A 20264-nucleotide genomic window follows, 5' to 3' on the forward strand; every position below is an offset into this window, starting at 1 on the left:
ATTGTATATAGCAATTGGAAATTGTAATGACCTGTTATTACTTTAAAGAAGTCTTTAGAATTTATGACTAATCTATGTGATTTTATCAGGGAGTCATAAACTGTCTGGGATATTGCCAAGAATATATATTCAATATATATTCACATATGTACTGTAAGTAATAAACTAGAGTAGTGGTCTAGCAGTAGTAAGGTGCTCCAAGACTCTCCCAGGAATAAAAAAAAATCAAAATTATTTGGCAGTCTATGCTGAAAAATAAAATTCCATCAAACAATCATGAGAAGTAAATGCATCAATTTTAATTTTTAATATGATAAATACTGCTATATATATAGTCCATCCAAACAAAAGCTTTTTGGGGGTTCTCCATAATTTTTAAAAGTGGAAAAGAATTCTGCGAGAAAAAAGTTTAAGAAACACTGAACTGAAGCATCTTCAGTATGATGTAAAATGTGATATTTTATAATACTAGAAAAGCTATTTTATATGACCAAGACCATAAATTATACATTTTCACTATGTACACGTATTATTTATTTGTTACATATATTATGCAGTTATTATTACTATTAATAAAATAGTGGTTGTTATTACCATCATTTTATTAATCAATACAATAAAAACAATTATTAATCAAATTAACCTATAAATATACATAATTGTGTTATAGTATGAATCTATATGCCTTATTTTCTGTGTACCATCTTCCAAGCAATTTATAATTAAAAGACAATCTAGCAATTATAAAATTGATTTTGAGAAAAAAATTAGAAGCCATTCTTAAAGACTGGTTATGCAATTGGGTGGCGTGTGTAAGTGCACTAAAGTGCCTATTATCCCTGTCGCATTTTAGGTTTTTTGTTTGTTCAAATTTGTAATTGTTCTTTGATGAATGAATGAATGAATGAATGAATAATTACGTAAAAAATAGTGGGTATTCTAGCTATAAGTAATTATGGCTTCATAGAAAATCAACATCTTGAATTGTATATAGAACTATTAAGCCAGTTTGGGTATTTTTGCTTCATTTGAATATTATCAAATCTATGATTAATCTTGATTGTGTTCTAAATCAATGGTCCCCAACCTTTCCACCTTGGTGGTCTGATGCAGGAGGAGGGGTATATGAGTGGCAGGCGCACACATAGTTCCATTTGTGCAATCAGAGCGCATGCATGCCTTCTCCTCATGCAAATGGAGATCAAGCATGAGTGAAAGGTCCTTGCACTCACATGCAAAGCTCCATTCGCGGCTGGTAATTGCACTTGTGACTGAAACTCCACTCATGCAAGTGGACACCCCTGGAGTAGAGGGTCCTTGCGCTCAAAAAGTTCCACTCCTACTTTATGTGTGATCACAAGCACCCTCTGCTAGTTCCAGTGGAGCTTTGTACACATACTTGCCCATCATTTGTGCGAGTGGAGCTTCACACACACATACTTGCCCATTTCTCCTGCGATCAGATTTTGAAAAGGCTGCAGCCCAGGGATTGGGGACTAAATGACTTGGAATGGATTTTATTTCTCGTGTGCCATTAAAATATCATTAATGAACAAGCTTGTTGAAACAGATTTTTATTTATGAAGTCTTTGCCTTTACGATAGATTCACTTACTTTCAAATCAGATTGGAAAGTTTTCAGATGTTCATCGTCACTGTATTTATATATTGTTGGCTCATATATTGCTTCTTCCAGTTTTTTTGAATCCACATATTCCTTTTTTCCAGGGATCTCATATCCTGCAAAATCAGGATCCCTACTATTCTCTTGTGTACTTGTATTTTTTCTGAGTTCTGCTTCTGATCCAGAATTATGACTTTCAATATCATCCAGAATGGAATCCATGTCATTTTCTTGAGAGTTAGTTGAGAAAATAAATGTAGTTTTTTCAACATTCTCCAAAGAAAAAACAGATTTGCAAAACTCTTTTTGATTCTCATATGACAATTTATTATTATTCTGTGTGTCCTGGAGTTTTTGTAACTTCTGAAATTGATTTTCATAATTAGATTCTTTTTCAACAGAATGTTCAGGCTGTTCCTTATTTACCTTGTTAGTAATTGTATGGTAATGTGAAGTTTCAGAATGACCAGAACTAAAAGCTTCAGGAATATTAGTACCATCTTGCATATTTTCATTTTGTACATTACATAGTTCATCATTACACTTAAACAGTTTTGTTTCCCTCTCATGTTTATTTTCTCTGGAATATTCTTTCCCTCCTAATTTGTCAACATATTCATCTTCCTTATCTTCTGCCTTGGTCCAAATTGTTTTTATGTTTTCTTCTTCCCTTTCTATATTGAAGTGCTCCTCCATTTCTTTCACTTTTTCTTCTTCTTCCTCCTCCTCTTCTTCATCCTCTTCCTCTTCTTCCTCCTCTTCTTCTTCCTCTTCCTCCTCTGTTTCCTTTTTCTTCTCCTCTTTGCTCTTCCCATCCAATTCTTCTTCCTTCTTGCTTGCCAAAGAACTATCAGAATCATTTAATTCTTGCTTATTGTGGTTATTTTTTTTTTTAATATTTTTTTGAGTATTTTCTTTTGATTGATTTTTGTTTTCATTATCTTCACAAAATCACATGTGGGTATAAAAACATACAATAAATAATAAAATACAATGGATAAATTCAAACTTATTACCTGTTTAGAATGCAACGTTCTCTGGGAACATTTGGAAAAGGAGCCAGGTGAGGAATGGACAGAATGAGGGAAGGTTTTGACTTGGAACAAAGGCTTAGGAAGGGATTCATTGCATTCTTCAAATTCATAATCTGCTTTATTTTGCTGTGAACTGCCTAAAGGTTCTGTTGGGATAGTGCAATCTTTTTCATCTACTGTATCAAAATACAAACACACACACAGAGATTAAAACACAGTTAATGTTTTCTGTAGATAAGCACTATAATCATAACTTATTTTGTTCAAGCAACTTACATTTTTTCAAGAAGTCCCATGGAACTTTCATTAGCTGAGCCAAACTTGGTTTTTCTGGTTTCTAAGAATAAAAGTTGAAGCGGACAGAAGTTTTCACTGTAACAACCATTGCTATACTATCTTTACATTCTACTCTTCTTAAAAAAAACAAAAAACAAAACTAGACTTATAAATGTATCAACCCTCCTCTTTCTTAATAGGTTAAGTGAAACTTAAAACAGTGTGGAACTTCTGTCTTCCTGATCTAGTCCAAACTTCTATCCATGGTAATACCACATTGATAAAAACATATTATTTTAATTCTAGCCACCTCACTAGGATGCTTAAGTTTGGAATATTGCATTAAGCAGGAGACTGAATGTATGAATACATAGCCCCTTTTAATTCTGATTCTATGCATATTTTTCAAATGACAAAAAGTGATCCAAATACTAGTACAAAATCATATTCAATCCTGAGCTCAGCACAGCTTTTTCAAATGGTGTCAGTTTAGAAAATACTTCCTGTTCCAACATTTTTTTCTAAATTCAAAACTAGCTTGGGGTATTTTGTTCTACATAATTTTATGTTCAGTGACTGGCTAGTTTTAAATACTTACACACCATGAAGACCTGTAGAATTATCAATCAATAAAATAGCAAGTTCATCCTATTCTTGCTACTATTCAATGGAACTATTTAAAGGGTTGGAGTGCAGAAGAGCAATTAAGAGCTCATATTTAGAGAATGAAATCAATTTTGGAATAATTGGTTATAGAGCAGTTTTATACTACAATATTTAAATTACAATTTTATGTAGTTAATGTACATCATATGCTTGGGTGGTTATTAGTATGAAAGTGAATAAGTATGCATTTGCTACTGAACCCAATCTATCATCTGTTCCCTATTTCTTCTCTGGGCTCAGTTCTGTGGCTGCTCGCACAGGTCTGCCAGGGTACAAAATATGGGCTTAACTGCTGTTTACATTGTTTGCTATAGGAATTCTTTTTAACGTTTTAAACTCTTTTCCTGTAGAATGGGTATTGGTGGAGCTTGAACGGCCTGCTTTCCCTCCTATTTTTGTGAAACTAGAATAAAAAACAAAGCATTTGTTTTAAATTCTCATCATTTTCCACAGTGGAACATTATGAATTATTTTATTTCACATGAAACAGTTAAAAGCATTTTGAATGTTGCTGTGTTAGAAACAAGGCACATGAATCTTTCTAAGACAGCATATTGCTCCCAAAATCTGGGTCCTCATTTTACTGACCTCAGAAAGATGGAAGGGGTCAATTTTGAGCCAGTCAGACTCGAACTGCCAAAGTGCGACGAATTGGCCATCAGCAGAATTAGCCCACAATACTGCATTCTAACCACTGCATCACCATGGCTCAAGCTCTATGTACTAAATTTAAGATCTAAATCAGTGGTTCTCAACCTTCCCAATGCTGCAACCCTTTAATACAGTTCCTTATGGTTGAGCGACCCAACCATAAAATTATTTTCGTTGCTACCTCATAACTGTAATGTTGCTACTGTTATAAATTGTAACGTAAATATCTGATATGGAGGATGTATTTTCACTATTACAAATTGAACATAATTAAAGCATAGTGATTAATCACAAAAACAATATGTAATTATATATTGTGAAATATTTATTTCTAATTACAAATAAATGAAATTTTGTCTTGAAGCATGATGTAGCATGGGTAACAGTCTTAATATGACAACAGTAAACTACATTGCTACATTTTGCGACAGTATGCGCAATGTGAAATAGCAGAGCATTGTTCAGCGCATCCAACTCGTTGCACAGTTGCACAAAATGTGGTGAAACCCACTTAACCATGCTCTTGCTTAGCAACCAAAATTTTGGGCTAAATTGTGGTCATAAGTTCTCTTTCTTTTTCTTTCTTTCTTCCTTTCTCTTTCTGTCTGTCTCTCACTGTGTAGCTCTTTGTCTCTCTCCCTCCCTCCCTGCCTGTCATTCTCTCTCTGTATCTGTCTGTCTATCTCTCTCTCTGTATCACTCTGTCTCTCTCTCCCCTCTCCCCATTTCCATCACTGTGTGTGTTTCTCACCCACTCTGTGTGTGTGTGTCTCTCTGTCTCTGTCTCTGTCCCTCTCTTGTCTCTGTCTCTCTGTCACTCTATGTGTATATGTGTGTCTGTCTGTCTGTCTCTCTCACTCAATCACTCACTGTGTGTGTCTCTCTGTCTGTCTCTCCCTCCCTCCTCCCCTCTCTCTGTCTCTCTCTATATGTCTGTCCATCTCTCTCTGATTCCCTCCCTCCCTCTGTCTCTCTCACACAGACAGACATACTGTGGTCACCTTGTTGAGTGTTCCAATCACATTTGAAACACTCAACAACTGGCCTGCATTTATGATTTTTTGCAGCATTCTGCAGTCATGGGACCAAAATATATGGTTAAAAGTACCTGGCAGTGGCATTTTTCCCCACAGAACATCCCAAGACCAATGCCACCACATCTCCCTTCTTCGAGAACAGGTCCTCTTCAGAAGGACAAGGCCCTGCTGGTTAACCTCCCGTCCTTCATCTTCCAGCCGCGGCCCCACATCCTAGAAAACATAGACGAACGCACGCCCTGCGCAATTACAGCCCGGAACAGGACCAAAGCCCCACTCCCAACTGCCCTTCCTCCCTCACAGGGCCTTGGAGGGAAGCTTCCGCAGAAGCCTGGGCAAGTGAGAACAAGTTCCCGCCGTTAACGAAGAATCCGAGGCTGTAATTGTGCAGGGGGGGTGCGCGCACCTATGTTTTCTACGGCGTGGAGCCTCGCCGAGGTTCTGCGCGGCTGGCGATGAGTCCGTGGAACTCTGGGAAGACGAGGAATGTGAGGGGGACCCCACCCCCGGCGGATGGGCTCCAGAATCATCACTGGCTGCCCACTGCCTCGGGGCGGCTCCACGCCATGGAAAACATAGGCGTGCGCACACACCCCATACAATTACAGCCTCAGAGACTGTGTAACGGTGTGAACTTGTTCTCACTTACCCGGGCTTCTGCAGAAGCTTTCCCCCGAAGCCCTCCGAGGGAGGAAGGGCCAGTTGGCAGAGGAGCTTTGGTCCTGATCTGGGCTGTAATTGTGCAGGATGTGCGTGCGCCTATGTTTTCCACAGCGTGGGGCCACGGCTGGAAGGCGAAGAACACGAAGGGGACCAGTAGGGCCTCGTTCTTCTGAAGAGGACCTGTCCCGAAGAGGCAGATGTGGTGGCATCAGTTTTGGGATGTTCTGCAACTCCCGTGAAAGGGTCGTTCGACCCCCAAAGAGGTTGCGACCCACTGATTGAGAATCGCTGATATAAATTGAAGTTCATATTTTCTTTCCATCCAAAAAAGTATTAATTATTATCATAACAAGTCTTTCATTGTTAGAGGTTTTGAGTGTTCATTGTACAAAATCTTACCTTGGGACTGGAGTCTAGTTCCTCCTCTTCTGAAGAAAGCCAGCTATCATCATCTGTTTTTTCAGAATTGCTTAAACACAAATGCATATATACACATAAATAAGAATCTATCTTTTTCTGGAACTTCCTGAATTTAAATCAAAATTTAAATCTTACCTTGTAGAGTCTCCAGAAGAGTGGTTATCAAGAACTGTAAAAAAACCCAAACACAAAGAAAAAGAAAAATTCAGACAAATCAAGGGAAAAAACTATAAAGATATTTTATATTACAGTAAATCAAACTGCAGAAGTTTAAATGTAGAAAAATATCTTAAAAATAAAAAAAAATAACTTACTCAGTAGCTATACAAAAGTTTGCAAACATTATTTAATTAGATTTTTGTATTTACTGTAAACTTTTCTAATTTTTAAACTGGAAATTATATTCGGTATAAATATTTGCAATTAATTGCATCTTAAATTGCACAGAAGTTTATGATTTAATACTTTTATTGCTTGTTTTATGGAATTTCCATTTCAATTGTAGCAATTTTCTATTTGTTCAATAAAAGAATGACATGTTATTCTAAGAATGAAATATGAAAAAGGCTCACATGCACACACACACAAAAAGCATTCAGCAGTCTGAGCCCAATTTTTATATTAATAAGCACCCAAGCATATGATGTAGATCAGGGGTGTCAAACTCGATTTCATTGAGGGCCAGATCAGCATTGTGCTTGTCCTCTGGGTATGTGGAGGGGGATGTGGCCAGTTCAACTTAGTTTGCATGGAAGGCGCCTCTGAGGACCAGGCAGGGAGGCAATCAGGGGTGTCCAGTGGGTGGGGCAGTCGGTAGGAGGCCAAGGTGGGTAGGAGGCCAATAGTTGGCTAAGCAATTCTTCGATTATTTCATCCCCCAGATCTTATTAAAAAATCAATGAATTCCATGGACTGAAAAAACATGAAGATACACCAATAGGAACAATTCAGAGCCCCCCATCAGAAGCCAATTTCAAGTGGAATTCACTCAAACTGACTAACTGAATCATACCCCGTCACAAAATTCTTTTCTCTGAAACCAATCTAGGTTCATCAGTTTCCTTCTGATCTAAGCTCCTTGGTGCTCTCTGAGTGTGGTTGTTTTCTTGCAGACCTTTAATTACCCAAACTAGGTAACATCATCAGTGCTAGTAAGGAGTGGGGTTTGCTTTCAATTTATATCCTAATGGCTTACCCTGTCATTGTTGGTGGGAGAGTCTTGATGATTCTTTAATTGGGCTCTTTACTGTTAGTGTCAGATCTGCCATCTTCAGCTTAGCGCTTCTCTGGCAGCCTGCCATAAATTGTTAGGGGCTGGTGGGAAGAGGAAATAGGCAATTGGCATGTAAAGGGACGAGGCGAGCTAAAGGGGAGGAGATGACAAGTTTGACAGAAGCCAGAGATGTGAGAACCAGCCTGTTCCAGTCTTCAAGGCCACAAACTGTACCAAGTGGCACCAAATATTTGAGCAGTTCCCAAAACACCTAGCGGGTCACCTTTGGACGAAGGCAAACTGGCTAAGAGGGAGGGCTGGGGAGAAGGGGGAATACTGTAACTCTTTGCATGCAAACTTTAGTACTAGCCTACTTTCACTGTAACCACTAATCCTTAGTAAAAGAAACTGTTATCCCAACCAAATGGATTCGATGATCTTCATTTCCTAGGGACCTAGTTAGGGAAAATCTGGCGTTAAGCTAAAATTGCTATAGGGGTCAACCTGGAGAAACATAGTTTGACAGTTCCTTGATTTGCATATTATTTACTTCTTCATTATTGGTCTGATATTAATCATTTTTAGACTTGGCTTGGTTTAGGATAGTCACAATTTCCCAGTTGAAACTATTAATGTTCTTATATAATTCATATCTTTTATGATTGTAAGCCTTCCAGAAATACCTTGAGGTAAGATGGGTGGCCTATACATTTAGCACAGAAACAAACAAACACTATTTAGACAAGTACAATCACACTGCAGCAATCCTAAATATCTGAAAAAGGAAACATATCATCTATACAATATCTTTCAACACAATGGATATCCAGACAATTTCATCAAAAAGTGCCTGATCACTTAACTCAATGTATCACAACCCAAGCTCTTAAAAGGATAAATTATATCAAAAACATCTCAGAAACCACCAACAGACTATTACAACCATGTGGCATCCATGTAGCATAGAAATCAACTAAAGCCCTCCAAAACATCCTAAATAAACCAAAAGATCCAGCAGCTTCAGAAGAAAAAAACAGGAGTCATCTACAACATACATTGTAATGACTACAACAACCACTACGTAGGATAAACAGACAGAAGACTAGCAGAACGCATCAATGAACAACAACTAGCAGTCAGAAGACATGATTTCCTTAATTTCACAACACGTGGACAGACAACCATAGTTTTAACAGGAAAACTGTGACTATCCTAAACTAAGCCAAGCCCAAAAAATGCTAAGATAATTTCTGGAAGCTTAGCATTGACAAATCATCCATCAATACATACATAGACATAAACAACATATAAATATCATTCAAGAGACAATCGACAAGCCAAAAAGGCAACAAAAAGACTAATATTCCACCAGCATTCATCACTCAGATTAGCAGATATTAATCAAGATTACATAAGATCACCAATTAAACAATACCGCAATCAAGGACTTACAAAGCAAACTAATAGTAAACAGCCTAACCAAATAACTACCAAAATCATTCCCACCAACACTGACAGAGCAAGTCACATATAAATTGAGAGCAAACCCACTCCCCACCAGCACTGATGCTGTTATCAAGTTTGGGTAATGAAAGATCTGCAAGGAAACAACCAAGTGAAGAGCGCACCCACTCTTCATTTCAACCCTGGGCTACAAATATTGTCCTCTATTACTACCTTTTCTAAAAGGAGTAAGAAGAAAACAAAAAAGCTATCCATATTATGAACTAAACATTTAAATAAATTATTACAGATTTGACCTGTAGTGAGTTATTCCTTTTCTGACTTGTTGAGCAATTCCTGCATTTCTCTATCTATTTTTCTATTTAGCACAAAGCCTGTGACAGTAAAAATTCAGAATGTAAACATGTATCATCTTATAAAGTAAGAATTGTAGAAATCATATTAAAAAAAGAATAATACATTTAAATTATCTGTCCAATGGTATTTTCCCCTTGTTCTTTGAAAATTAAAACTACAACTAGATCTCCAAATCCCACCTTATATGGAATATCATAATTATTTGTTTAAATTTTGATTCAACTGTCATATTGTTTGTAGATACTTTCCTAATGCCCAAACTGGCTATTTACTGTTATTCAGAATTGCCATTTCATAGAAAATGGGAATTTTCTATAAATTCCTAAAGATATTACAAATATGGAAACTATACATTTTTTTGTTTCTAATATTTGCAATAGAGATATGCACAAAGCAAAAATAGTTTTATGCAGAGTATAAAACAAAGCTGTTCCACCTCGAACATTCTAAAGAAATGTTTCAAACTGCTTCTTTCCAACCCCATCTCCCAAAATTTTGATTTTTAAAATGCAAGAAAAAAATTAAAAAGCCCCTTCCCTCATTTTTTTCTTCCTAGAATCAGCAAAAGAGTACAATTCAGCCATTCAGCCCCTACCAAAACAGGCCACCAAATATTAAAAATAACAATAACAACAATAATAATCAGCCAATTGTAAAAGGTAGCTTTATTTGGAATAGTTTATATCCTGTGATGATCAAAAAATGTCTGTCTATCCCAGGTCCCTGGAAAGCATTCAATAAGTGGATAAAAACGCTAAATCCAGTCTAAACATCTGGCTGACTGCAAAATGAACCATAATAATACTTAACAATAGAAGTAATAATTAAACTTTTTTTTTTGCAAACTCTTGTCTATAAAACTGAACTGAACTTGGAGCACACTGCTTCAAAATATTCAAGTAACATAAACAGATTTCAGAATTTTCAACTTAAAAATTCAAAGAAAATTGTATCAATTATTCTCAGCCTATTTTTGTATTTAAGCAGCCTCTCTATAAAAGAAAGCTCATCTACAGAACACACAAGAACATCACTACAGTATATAGCATTTAATTTTCCCTTAGCTAAAACATTAAATACAGCAGCAATTTTCCATACCAAGCAAATCGAGCTAACCGATTGCTGAGAGTAGCATCAAACCAAGCTTTCTTGTCTATCCCCATTCTTCAGGATAGATGAGAACTTAGTAGCAACTTTGTCAACAATAAAATGTTAGTTAGGGAATAGTCTTGAAAAGGAAGCAATTGGCATTCAACTTCTAAGAACAAACTGAGAAACTGATTATGGGGACATACACCTTGAGAAATACCACTGTTTCATTAAGAAATGAAGAAAAAATAAATAACACGATGTCAGTACATCAGTTATCCTAGAAAATATCCCATTTCTCAGAAGTCTAACTGGAATGCAAATTTGGTAAATCACCACTACTACATCTGACCAGAATTGTTTATTGGCTTCCCCCCAAAAAGAACAAATCTATCTTTCTTTGCCTTGCTAATGGAGTTCAAGGAATTATTCAAGGAACCTGCAACACTGTTTTCCTTGACAAAATTGTTATTATCCCTCAAGAAGTGGCTGGCATCCCTGTTGCCAAGGGAAATCCATGGCTGGAATTGGACTCCAGTTGCTTACCTGTTACATTCTAGCCTTTTTTTCCTGCCTATGGCCTGTTATTTCTCCTACGCCAAGACTAGTTTGCAACCAGCAGGTTTATTCACAACAGTCTCTTTGAGAGTGGGAGGCATACAAATTAATTAAATAAATAAATTAAATAAATAAATAAATATATCAATGCTGATGCTGCTTCCCTTAGAAGCATATAAACACTTACAAACATACAATACACATATGTATCATGTGACTCAATTATAATGTGCAACACACTATGCTAACTTTACATCACTCTGCCAAAACCTAACCTTCATTAAAATTTGACTATTTTCAAAATATTTTCTACGAAAATAGCTTGCTCAATGATTTCCTTGGTATTCATAAGCTTTAACTTAAAATTCCAAAACTGCTTTGGACATGAGCTTCCAGGAGTTAAGGAAATACATCTGTTTGCTTTGCTATGTCAGACACCAGCAACTCTTATCCAATCAGTTGCTTAAATAACAGGCCACCAGAATTTCACTGTAGTGGCAACATCCATGAAATTTAGTTTTGGGAAAGCATAAATTCAACCTGCTTCTTATTGAAGCATCTTTGTCACCTTTGTGCTGTGTTAGAAATATTCTGCAGACCTAGAACACAAAATAAACATTTTTTTTACAAACAATAGCAGTAACATCTACTTCCATTGGGAAAGGACAGAATTGTACTAAGTGACCAGCCATTTGTACTACATTAAACTTTACCTTCTTTATTTTTAGCAGGAGCACCAAGTGTCAAACCAGTATCTCTGCCTTTTTCTTGACTCTCTTCTCTATTATTACAGCTGGAATATTTAGCAACATATTCCTTAATGCTAAAAGAAAAAAATATTTTACTCAATATTGACACATTTTAATAAAGCACAATTAATCTCAACACAGAAGAACAATATTAAATAAAAAGCAATAACTTAGTTGTTTGCATGCTACTTTAACAGCCTGCTAATACGTTATCTAATCTTAATCCATGTTATGCTTTTTATTTTCATATAGGATAGTTTTGTTTCTTGGTTATGTGACAATGAAAAGACAAATGTTTCAGCTTACATAGAATCATCACTAATCAGAGCATAATCTTTTGCTGACCATCCACTTTGATCTCTATGGGCAACATTGGATCCATGAAGGAGGAGGAGATGAATGATGTCACGTTTTTTATTAGAACAAGAAATCAATAGTGGAATTCTGAAAGAGAAAAACGCCCCCTCAATTACTGCATATAATCAAACCTTCACTAATACTTTAACATCCTGAGTATTTACTCAGCATTATTCCCTCTTGCAAAAAGACAGGGGAGCTTTCACATTAAACAAAACTGCAATTATTTATTTAACGTATGGCATCTCATACATGAACTATATACAAACATTTCACCTAGATTAGTAAACACAATAAAATATAAATGTTAAACAGATCTATGTTTAAATACCAATATCTAAGCCATATAACCATTGAAGCACAGCATCATTCATATTAAAATAATAATAATCAGATACTGGACGAGTATATGCTTTCAGCTTACATTAAGTTATGACTGATTTACTATCTGACATGGGACCCTGCAGTCACACAGAGTGGAGGATAATATGTCCCATTTATACAGAGTCTTGATAGATGCCGTGTGAGGCGCATCTATCAAGACTCTGTCTATCAAGAATCCTGTTCAGGATTTTCCATTGTAGTCATGATAGTTCAAAGCCTGGCACTTTTCTTGTGGAGTCATTTATATGACTTCCTATGTCTGCACATTCCATGATTCATTTGGCTTTTCACTAGGAATTGATTTAAAGTTGTTGGGCAGATGTTGGCCAGTGGGGGGCTTCCTGGATTTGTATCTTCTGGTTAATGAATGAGGAAGGTCAGCATGCAGTGGTAGGAGTGAGTTGCTCTTAATTTTTTTGTATTCTCTCATTTATGCATCTTGCCTTCATAAAGTTGGCAGTGTTATATTCCTCAGAACAGGAAGCCAGAAATTTGGAGTGGTTTTAAAACATCCACTTATAATCCTCATGGTGTCATTCAGTGGTGGGTTCCAGATCCTACGACATCCACATGGACATGCGCAGTGCACGCACAGCGTACACATGCGTCACCGCCTCCGCAACGCTCCAGCTGCTCAGCAAAGCGTTGCGCAGGCGCTGTACGTGCCATGCACGTAAGCACCAAAGACTTAAAAGACAGGTAAGGAGCTTGGGCAGGCGAGCGGGCCCTCCAGAGCACCATACCGGAATGGTATCTGGTGCTCCGGGCAGGCTCCAGTATACCCGTACCAGGGCATACCGCCTGCAACCCACCACTGGTGTCGTTGAATCTGGCATCTAACTTATTAGTATGTCAGCTGTTAAGAATTGAATTGAATTTATTGCATTTATATGCCGCCCTTTTCCCCAAAGGGGACTCAGCCATACAGGGGCACAGTATTCTGCTCTAGAGTAAACCAACTCTAGTGCTGCTAGATTGAGGGTGACAGTTGAAGCTCCCGATTTTGTTCCACATAGTTTCTGCAGTATGTTGTTCCTACTATTGATTTTTGCTATCATATTCTCTAGGTTTATCGGGTAGGAGAGAATCCAATTCAGTGTTACTCAAGGTACTTTGGATAGGGATCATAGGGGAGAAGGTTATTATTTAAGTAGACCTTTGGGGCTTCAGATGCTAGTTTTGTTTATAACAAAAAAAAACACAACCAAGTATAAACGCTACCCATGAGCTTTTTTTTTTTTACTGAAAACAAATTGAAAATGGCATTGAACAGAAACATCAGTATTTTCTTTAAATGTAAACTATTTTAAGAAACCTTTTTCTTTATTTTCAAGGTTTTATCTTTTGATCCCAAAGGCAGTTTATAATACAACTGGAAACAAAAATTTCATATAAAACTTCAGTGTAATGTTAACAATAGCACCAAGCCATTGATAAATAATTTTTATATTGAGAAAATATTATTCCAGCTGACTAATTATCCGTTATATTCAGGGGCATGAATACTTAAAAACAATCCTAAAATCCTGGAAGGGTATTAACTACATGACCCAAACTGTACCTTCCCAATTTATCTGTGGCATGCACAGATGCGTTTTGTTGAAGAAGAAACTCTACCATTTCTCGATTATTTTCAGCCACAGCAACAATTAACGGTGTGCAACCATCCTGTAATAAAAAAAAGAAATACATAAATGCATAGCTTCTGTTTCACATTTAACAAATGCAATGTTCTGTACCCAAGGCAGACAAAAAAGATAAAGAAGTTTTATTTCTTTCAGACTGCTTCTAGATGGGTTTCAGTGTGAGTTAAACATACCTGTAATAATATTTTCTGTATTTCTACTGGTACTTGGCTTTAAAGTTTCAGATAATTTCAAACATTTGTGCAATATTACAGATTTGACTATTATATGCAAATATTATATTGGAAAAAGTAGAGCTGCACGCAGTCTTCTTGGCGATGTTTTTTGGAAATGGTTGCTATTTGCTTCTTACTAAGGCTGAGAGAGTTAATGACTAGTCCAAAATCACCCAGATAGATGGAGGAACTAGAACTCAATCTCTCAGCTTCTAGCCTGATGCCTTTAACCACTACATCTAACGAGTCCTTTATTTTGTACTATTTACTCCCATTGGATACTGTCACAATTCTACAAAAAAACAAGTACATCTTGTTTGCAGAGGGATAATGGGCAATTTGTGTCTGTTACCCAAATTGATGGAAAAGAAGAAAATGTTCCTCCTACTTTTTTTTAACAATAGGAAGGGGTAGTTTATGTGACATTTGACCCTGAGATTATGATTAAGTATGCCCAAAACAAACCCTATGTGAAAGCTAGCAGAAGCTTATTTAAAGGTAAGTTACAAATTAGTCAACTTGTTCAAGCAAAATAAGAAATGAGGAGTCTCAAGTTACACTTTATTATGCAATAGATACCGTATATACTCATGTATAAGCCGAGTTTTTCAGCCCACTTTTTGGGCTGAAAAAAGCCGCCTCGGCTTATACTCGAGTCGTAGGACTCCAAGTCCCATCCCCTCCGCCCGTCCCCGCCAGCACAGCCCCTGCCGCATCAGATTAAGATCTCTTGAATTAGATTCCGCTGATGAGGTGGGCGGCGTGGATTGTAGCAGGGATGACCACTGATTGCAGCCTGGCTGCGCTGGCGAGGTGGGATGGGACTCCCCACTCGCCAAGATCGTAGGACTTCAAGTCCCATCCCCTCCGCCCGTCCCCGCCAGCGCAGCCCCTGCCGCATCAGCCGGAATCTAATTCAAGAGATCTTAAACTTGACATCGTTGTTGGGATCTGCGGGTGAAATTACTTTAATCAGTGGGGTAAAGTCCTTTCTCCCACCCCCCCAGCTCTGATGCGGGCGTAAGAAAAGTCCTCTCTTTCCCCCTCATCAGAGCTCGGGCGAGCGAAAGAAAGAACTTTACCCCACTGATTAAAGTAATTTCCCAACAACGCTGTCAAGATCTCTTGAATTAGATTCCGCTGATGCGGCAGGCGGCGCGGATTGTAGCAAGGACGGCCGCCGATCGCAGCCCAATTGCGCCAGGGGGTTCCGCTGGTTGGAAGAAAGTCCTTCACGCCAAGCGCTTTTCCCTCCCAACCGCACCCCTCTCGCGTTCTTCGGCCCGCTGAACCAATGGGGGCCCGGGGTAGGCAGAGCCCGGCGAGCCTCCCGGGCCGAGAAATTGGAAGGAGCGAAGTTGCGAACGCTCCAAGGAGTGAGTAAAGCGCCGCGCTCGGAGGAAGTAGCGGCACATGATTGGAGCGGGAAGAGGGCTGAGTTGGGGCATCCTCGGCATTCCCCGGGTGATCTCCGGGCCCCCGGCTTCCCCATCTCCTCTGCTATGGGGAGACGTGCATCATAATGTTGTAAGCCGCCCGGAGTTGCCTATGTGTGAGGTGGGCTACCCTATGCATTTGCATGTGTGCGCTGGAGAGAGAGTGAAAAAGAGAGGGAGAAATAATTATATTAATTAGATAGATCAGTGTTTCTCCACCTTGGAGACTTGAAAGTGTGTGGACTTCAACTCCCAGAATTCTGGGAGTTGAAGTCCACATACTTTCAAGTCTTCAAGGTGGAGAAACACTGAGATAGATGATAATGAGATGAGGGAGGGAGAGAGAGAAAGCGAGACCATAACTAGATAGACAGATAGGCAGGCAGATAGACGGATGGATAGAGAGAGAGATAGGTAGGCAGGCAGATAGACAGACGGATGGATGGATGGATAGAGAGAGAGAGGATGTGTATAATTAAGGTGACCAGACGACCCACCAGATGCATGGGAAGAGATTCCGGAGGACATGGTGCAACGCGCCTTCAAGAAATGTGGCATTAGTAATGCTATGGATGGCAGTGAAGACAGCGCTTTGTATGAGTTTTGAAGGATTTTAACTCTTGTGTTTTAGGTTGGTTGCTGAATGAGCTAAGGTTTTTGTACTTTTAAAGTTATTGTTGATACCATATTGTTTTTATTGACCCTCTTTTCCACTTACAGAGCTAGTTTACTGTTTTTGTTTGAAATAAATATTCAAAAACATTATTGGTATCTATTTTTATTTTTGAAATTTACCGGTAGCTGCTGCATTTCCCACCCTAGGCTTATACTCGAGTCAATAACTTTTCCAGTTTTTTGTGGTAAAAAATTATTATTACACATTAGTCTCTCAGTAAATAATGCAGTATTTTTTTCTGTAAATGATGTTAATTTCTAAAAAAATCAGAATATGTATTAGCTTATACAAAATCAAAACCTACTTAATATATTAAGTAAACTACTGGGATTTTACCTTATTTTGTGCTTCAATGTCAGCTTTCTTTTCAAGCAGATATTTTGCTAGAGATACACTAGAATTAGAGGCAGCAAAGTGGAGGGCAGTGTTATTGTCTATGTCCTTCAGATTAGGATCTGCTCCATGTTCAAGCAGATAAATTGCACAGAATTCTTGCTGACATTCCACCGCCTAAATATTTAAGAAGATGTTAGGTCTACAACAATTCATAAATCTAGGCAATACTGTCTATAATTTAAACAAAATAAAGCTACAGATTTTTCTTGGTCCCTTTTGATTATAAGCAAGACTAACAATTTATTATACTGATAGTTTTGATTAAAACAGAAATTATAGAAATTTGGCTTTATATTACTAGTAAATTTGCACTATTTTAAATGCATACCTCCATTAATGGAGATCTCTTCTGTTCATCACAGCTATCTAGCTGGCATTTGTTGTCCACCAAGAAAGTAACAATATCTATATATCCATTAGCACAGGCAAAATGCAAAGGTGTTCTAAAAGAAATGATATTATAAAAGAAACCATAGTCAGTCAGTAAGTAACTAACAGTAGAGTACACCTTTCTTTTTCTTAAGAACATTTTGATTTTGCATCTTTGAACTGTATTTCAAAACTAGTGTACAGCATATGATGAACTGGAATATACCCATGTACTCAATATACTCTGGTAAAGCTCTACGATATATAAATTGCAGTTAATTAGTTCTTCCTAGCTGAAAAAATAAATTATACTTTGCAAGAAAGAATAAAGCCTAAAATACAGCAGTAGTGAATATTATTTGCTTGATTTCAAATACAAATCTTTTGATACAATTCAATTGAAATTAACAACTGATGACATTTAGTACAAATTCTAAAATAATCCAGCCACTATTTCCCAGTCACTGATAGATATTAATGTGATGGCTACAGAAAGGAGGAAAGAGAAAATTCCCATTATTTATTCAAACATTATCTTAATTAAGGTATGCTTTTTAAAACTTGAGAACTGCTTCCTATCCACAGTTACATACTGAGCTGTTTTCAGAACTCTAACACATTTGCATTATCATCTATTATTTATAGCCAGTCTTCCCTCCATATATAGCTTTCACTGTGACATTTACAGGTAGTCGACTTACAACAGTTCATTTAGTAACAGTTCCATGGCACTGAAAAGTGACTTATGACAGTTTTCACACTTACAACCGTTGCAACATCAGGTGATCAAAATTCAGATACTTTGCAACTGACTTATAGTTATGACAGTTAGTCTCCCGGGGTCAGATGATCAACTTTCCCGACCTTCTGACAAGTAAAGTCTATGGGAAGCCAGATTCACTTCACAACCATGTTAATAACTTAACAGCAGCAGTGATTCATTTAACGATTGTGACAAAAAAGACTGTCAAATGGGGCAAAATTCACTTAAGAAATGTTTCACTTATAGCAACAGAAATTTTGACCTCAATTGTGGTCATAAGTCAAGAACTATCTGTACAGGAACTAGCGACAGGGTTCAACATATAAAAAAGTGATATATGAAAAAAGATACTCGAACAGAAGAATCAATAGAAAGGATGTCATTTTATTACTTTAGGAAAAACCCTCCCAAACTACCACCTCTTACAATACTAGACAACACAGTATCAACAGTAGATACCTTCAAATTTCTAGATTTTATCATCTCAAAACCTAAAATGGACACCTAACATCAAAAGTGTCATCAAATGCACAACAAAGAATGTTCTTTCTTTGCCAACTCAGGAAGCTCAAACTGCCCAAGAAGCTGCTGGTACAGTTTTACAGAGGAATTATTGAGTCTGTCATCTGTACCTCTATAACGGTCTGGTTTGGTTCTGCAACCGAACAAGACACACACAGACTTCAGAGAATAATCAGAACTGCAGAAAAAACAGTTACTGACAACCTGCCTTCCACTGAGGACCTGTACAATGCAAGAGTCAAAAAGAGGCTATGAAAATATTTACAGACCCCTCGCATCCTGGACATAAATTGTATCAACTCCTACCCTCAAAATGCCACTATAGAGCACTGCACACCAAAACAACTGGACACAAGAACAGTTTTTTCCCAAACACCATCACTCTGCTAAACAAATAATTCCCTCAACACTGTCAAACTTTTCACTAAGGCTAAATTACCATTACTATTCTCATTGTTCCTATCACCCATGTCTTCCCACTTATGCCTGCAGGACTGTAATTTTGTTGCATGTATCCTGATATTGCTATCGTTTCCCGATTGCTTATTTGTACCCTATGACTAGCATTAAGCGTTGTACCTTATGATTTTTGATTAATGTATCTTGTCTTTTTATGTACACTGAGAGCATGTGCACCAAAGTGTGTCCAATCACACTTGGCTAATGAAGAATTCTATCCTATTCCTATTCACTTCTATTCAGCGCCAGACTCCGAGGAAGAGACCCTCAGGAACAAATTTCCCGCTACCAGGCTACCTATGACATACACACAGCCCTCCCCGTGGGCATGTTTTCGACCAGTGAAAGGGCCTCACTGGGGTGAAATCCCACCCTCGGAAGCCCGTTGAAGGGAGAGAAGAGGAATAGCCCAAGTCTTCCAAGAGGAAGGCTGAAGAGGAGAGCTGGCGTTGGCCTGAAGACGAGGCGGGGATCGAGGCCTTCTTCTCCTTCTCACCTGCCGGCTCTATCCTTTGCGTTGATGTCTTGTTTCTGCAGGAGATGCCGGAGCTCCCCGAGGTCTCCTTCGGCCGCCGCCCGGTGCAGCTTGCTCAGCTCCTTGCCCTGCAACTTGCGGCCGTCGCCGCCGCTACAGAGGCGGGCTGAGGCGCAAGCCACGACGCGGCTCCGGGACGGCGACTGCCGCTCGCTCTTCTTCTTCCCCAGTCCCAGGATCTTCTTCACCTTCTTCATCCTCCCGACCGAGGAGCTGGAAGAAGGGGAGGAAGGCTCGGAGTCACGACGCGCGTCGCAGCATTCACCGCCGCCACCGAGTCCCTTTCCCTGCGCTCAGGAGCTCGCAGGGAAGTCGCATGGCCAAGGAGCCGCGGGCACCGATTGTTAACAGCGGTTAACAGCGTCATAGAGGGGGCAAGCCGGAGCGCGGTAGCCAAGGCAACGGCTTCCCGGGGCGACACTGCGCACGCGCGTTCAAACTTGTTTGGGGTGGGGTTTTTTTGGCGCGACCATGTTGCTTTAACGAAGGCGCAGGCGCAGTCTTCTGTCATTGCTTGCGGAGTTTCCGGGGAAAGTTGGCCGCTTGAAGGAGGTCGGAAAAACGGGTTGGGGGAAGTGACCGTGGCCGTTGTAAAAGCCAGCCTGAAACTAGGCCGTGAGCATAGTGACGAGAACACAAAGTAGATTGCACCCAAGAGTTTGATGCATGCCGTTCTTGGCTTCGAGCTTATTGCATGCAGCTCAGA

General features: G+C 38.6%; 1 protein-coding gene across 1 annotated transcript in view; it reads right to left on the reverse strand.

Moving 5' to 3' along the window:
• Positions 1 to 19893, reverse strand: part of ANKRD26 (ankyrin repeat domain 26) — a 100070-nt gene extending 80177 nt beyond the window's left edge. The window contains exons 1-10 of the mRNA XM_087723646.1: positions 19520 to 19893; positions 17239 to 17353; positions 16851 to 17024; positions 14103 to 14209; positions 12107 to 12244; positions 11765 to 11874; positions 6506 to 6539; positions 6350 to 6419; positions 2934 to 2994; positions 2640 to 2833 (exon numbers count right to left, since the gene is read on the reverse strand). Coding sequence (XP_087579772.1) covers positions 2640 to 2833; positions 2934 to 2994; positions 6350 to 6419; positions 6506 to 6539; positions 11765 to 11874; positions 12107 to 12244; positions 14103 to 14209; positions 16851 to 17024; positions 17239 to 17353; positions 19520 to 19755 — 1239 coding nt within the window. The 5' untranslated portion in view covers positions 19756 to 19893. The remainder of the gene's footprint in view (positions 1 to 2639; positions 2834 to 2933; positions 2995 to 6349; positions 6420 to 6505; positions 6540 to 11764; positions 11875 to 12106; positions 12245 to 14102; positions 14210 to 16850; positions 17025 to 17238; positions 17354 to 19519) is intronic.
• Between the last annotated feature and the right edge of the window lie 371 nt (positions 19894 to 20264).

This window comes from Thamnophis sirtalis, unplaced genomic scaffold, assembly GCF_051295495.1.
Source record: "Thamnophis sirtalis isolate CommonGarterSnake01/CBP01778 unplaced genomic scaffold, rThaSir2_p1.2 scaffold_9, whole genome shotgun sequence".
Classification (NCBI taxonomy): Eukaryota; Metazoa; Chordata; class Lepidosauria; order Squamata; family Natricidae; genus Thamnophis; species Thamnophis sirtalis.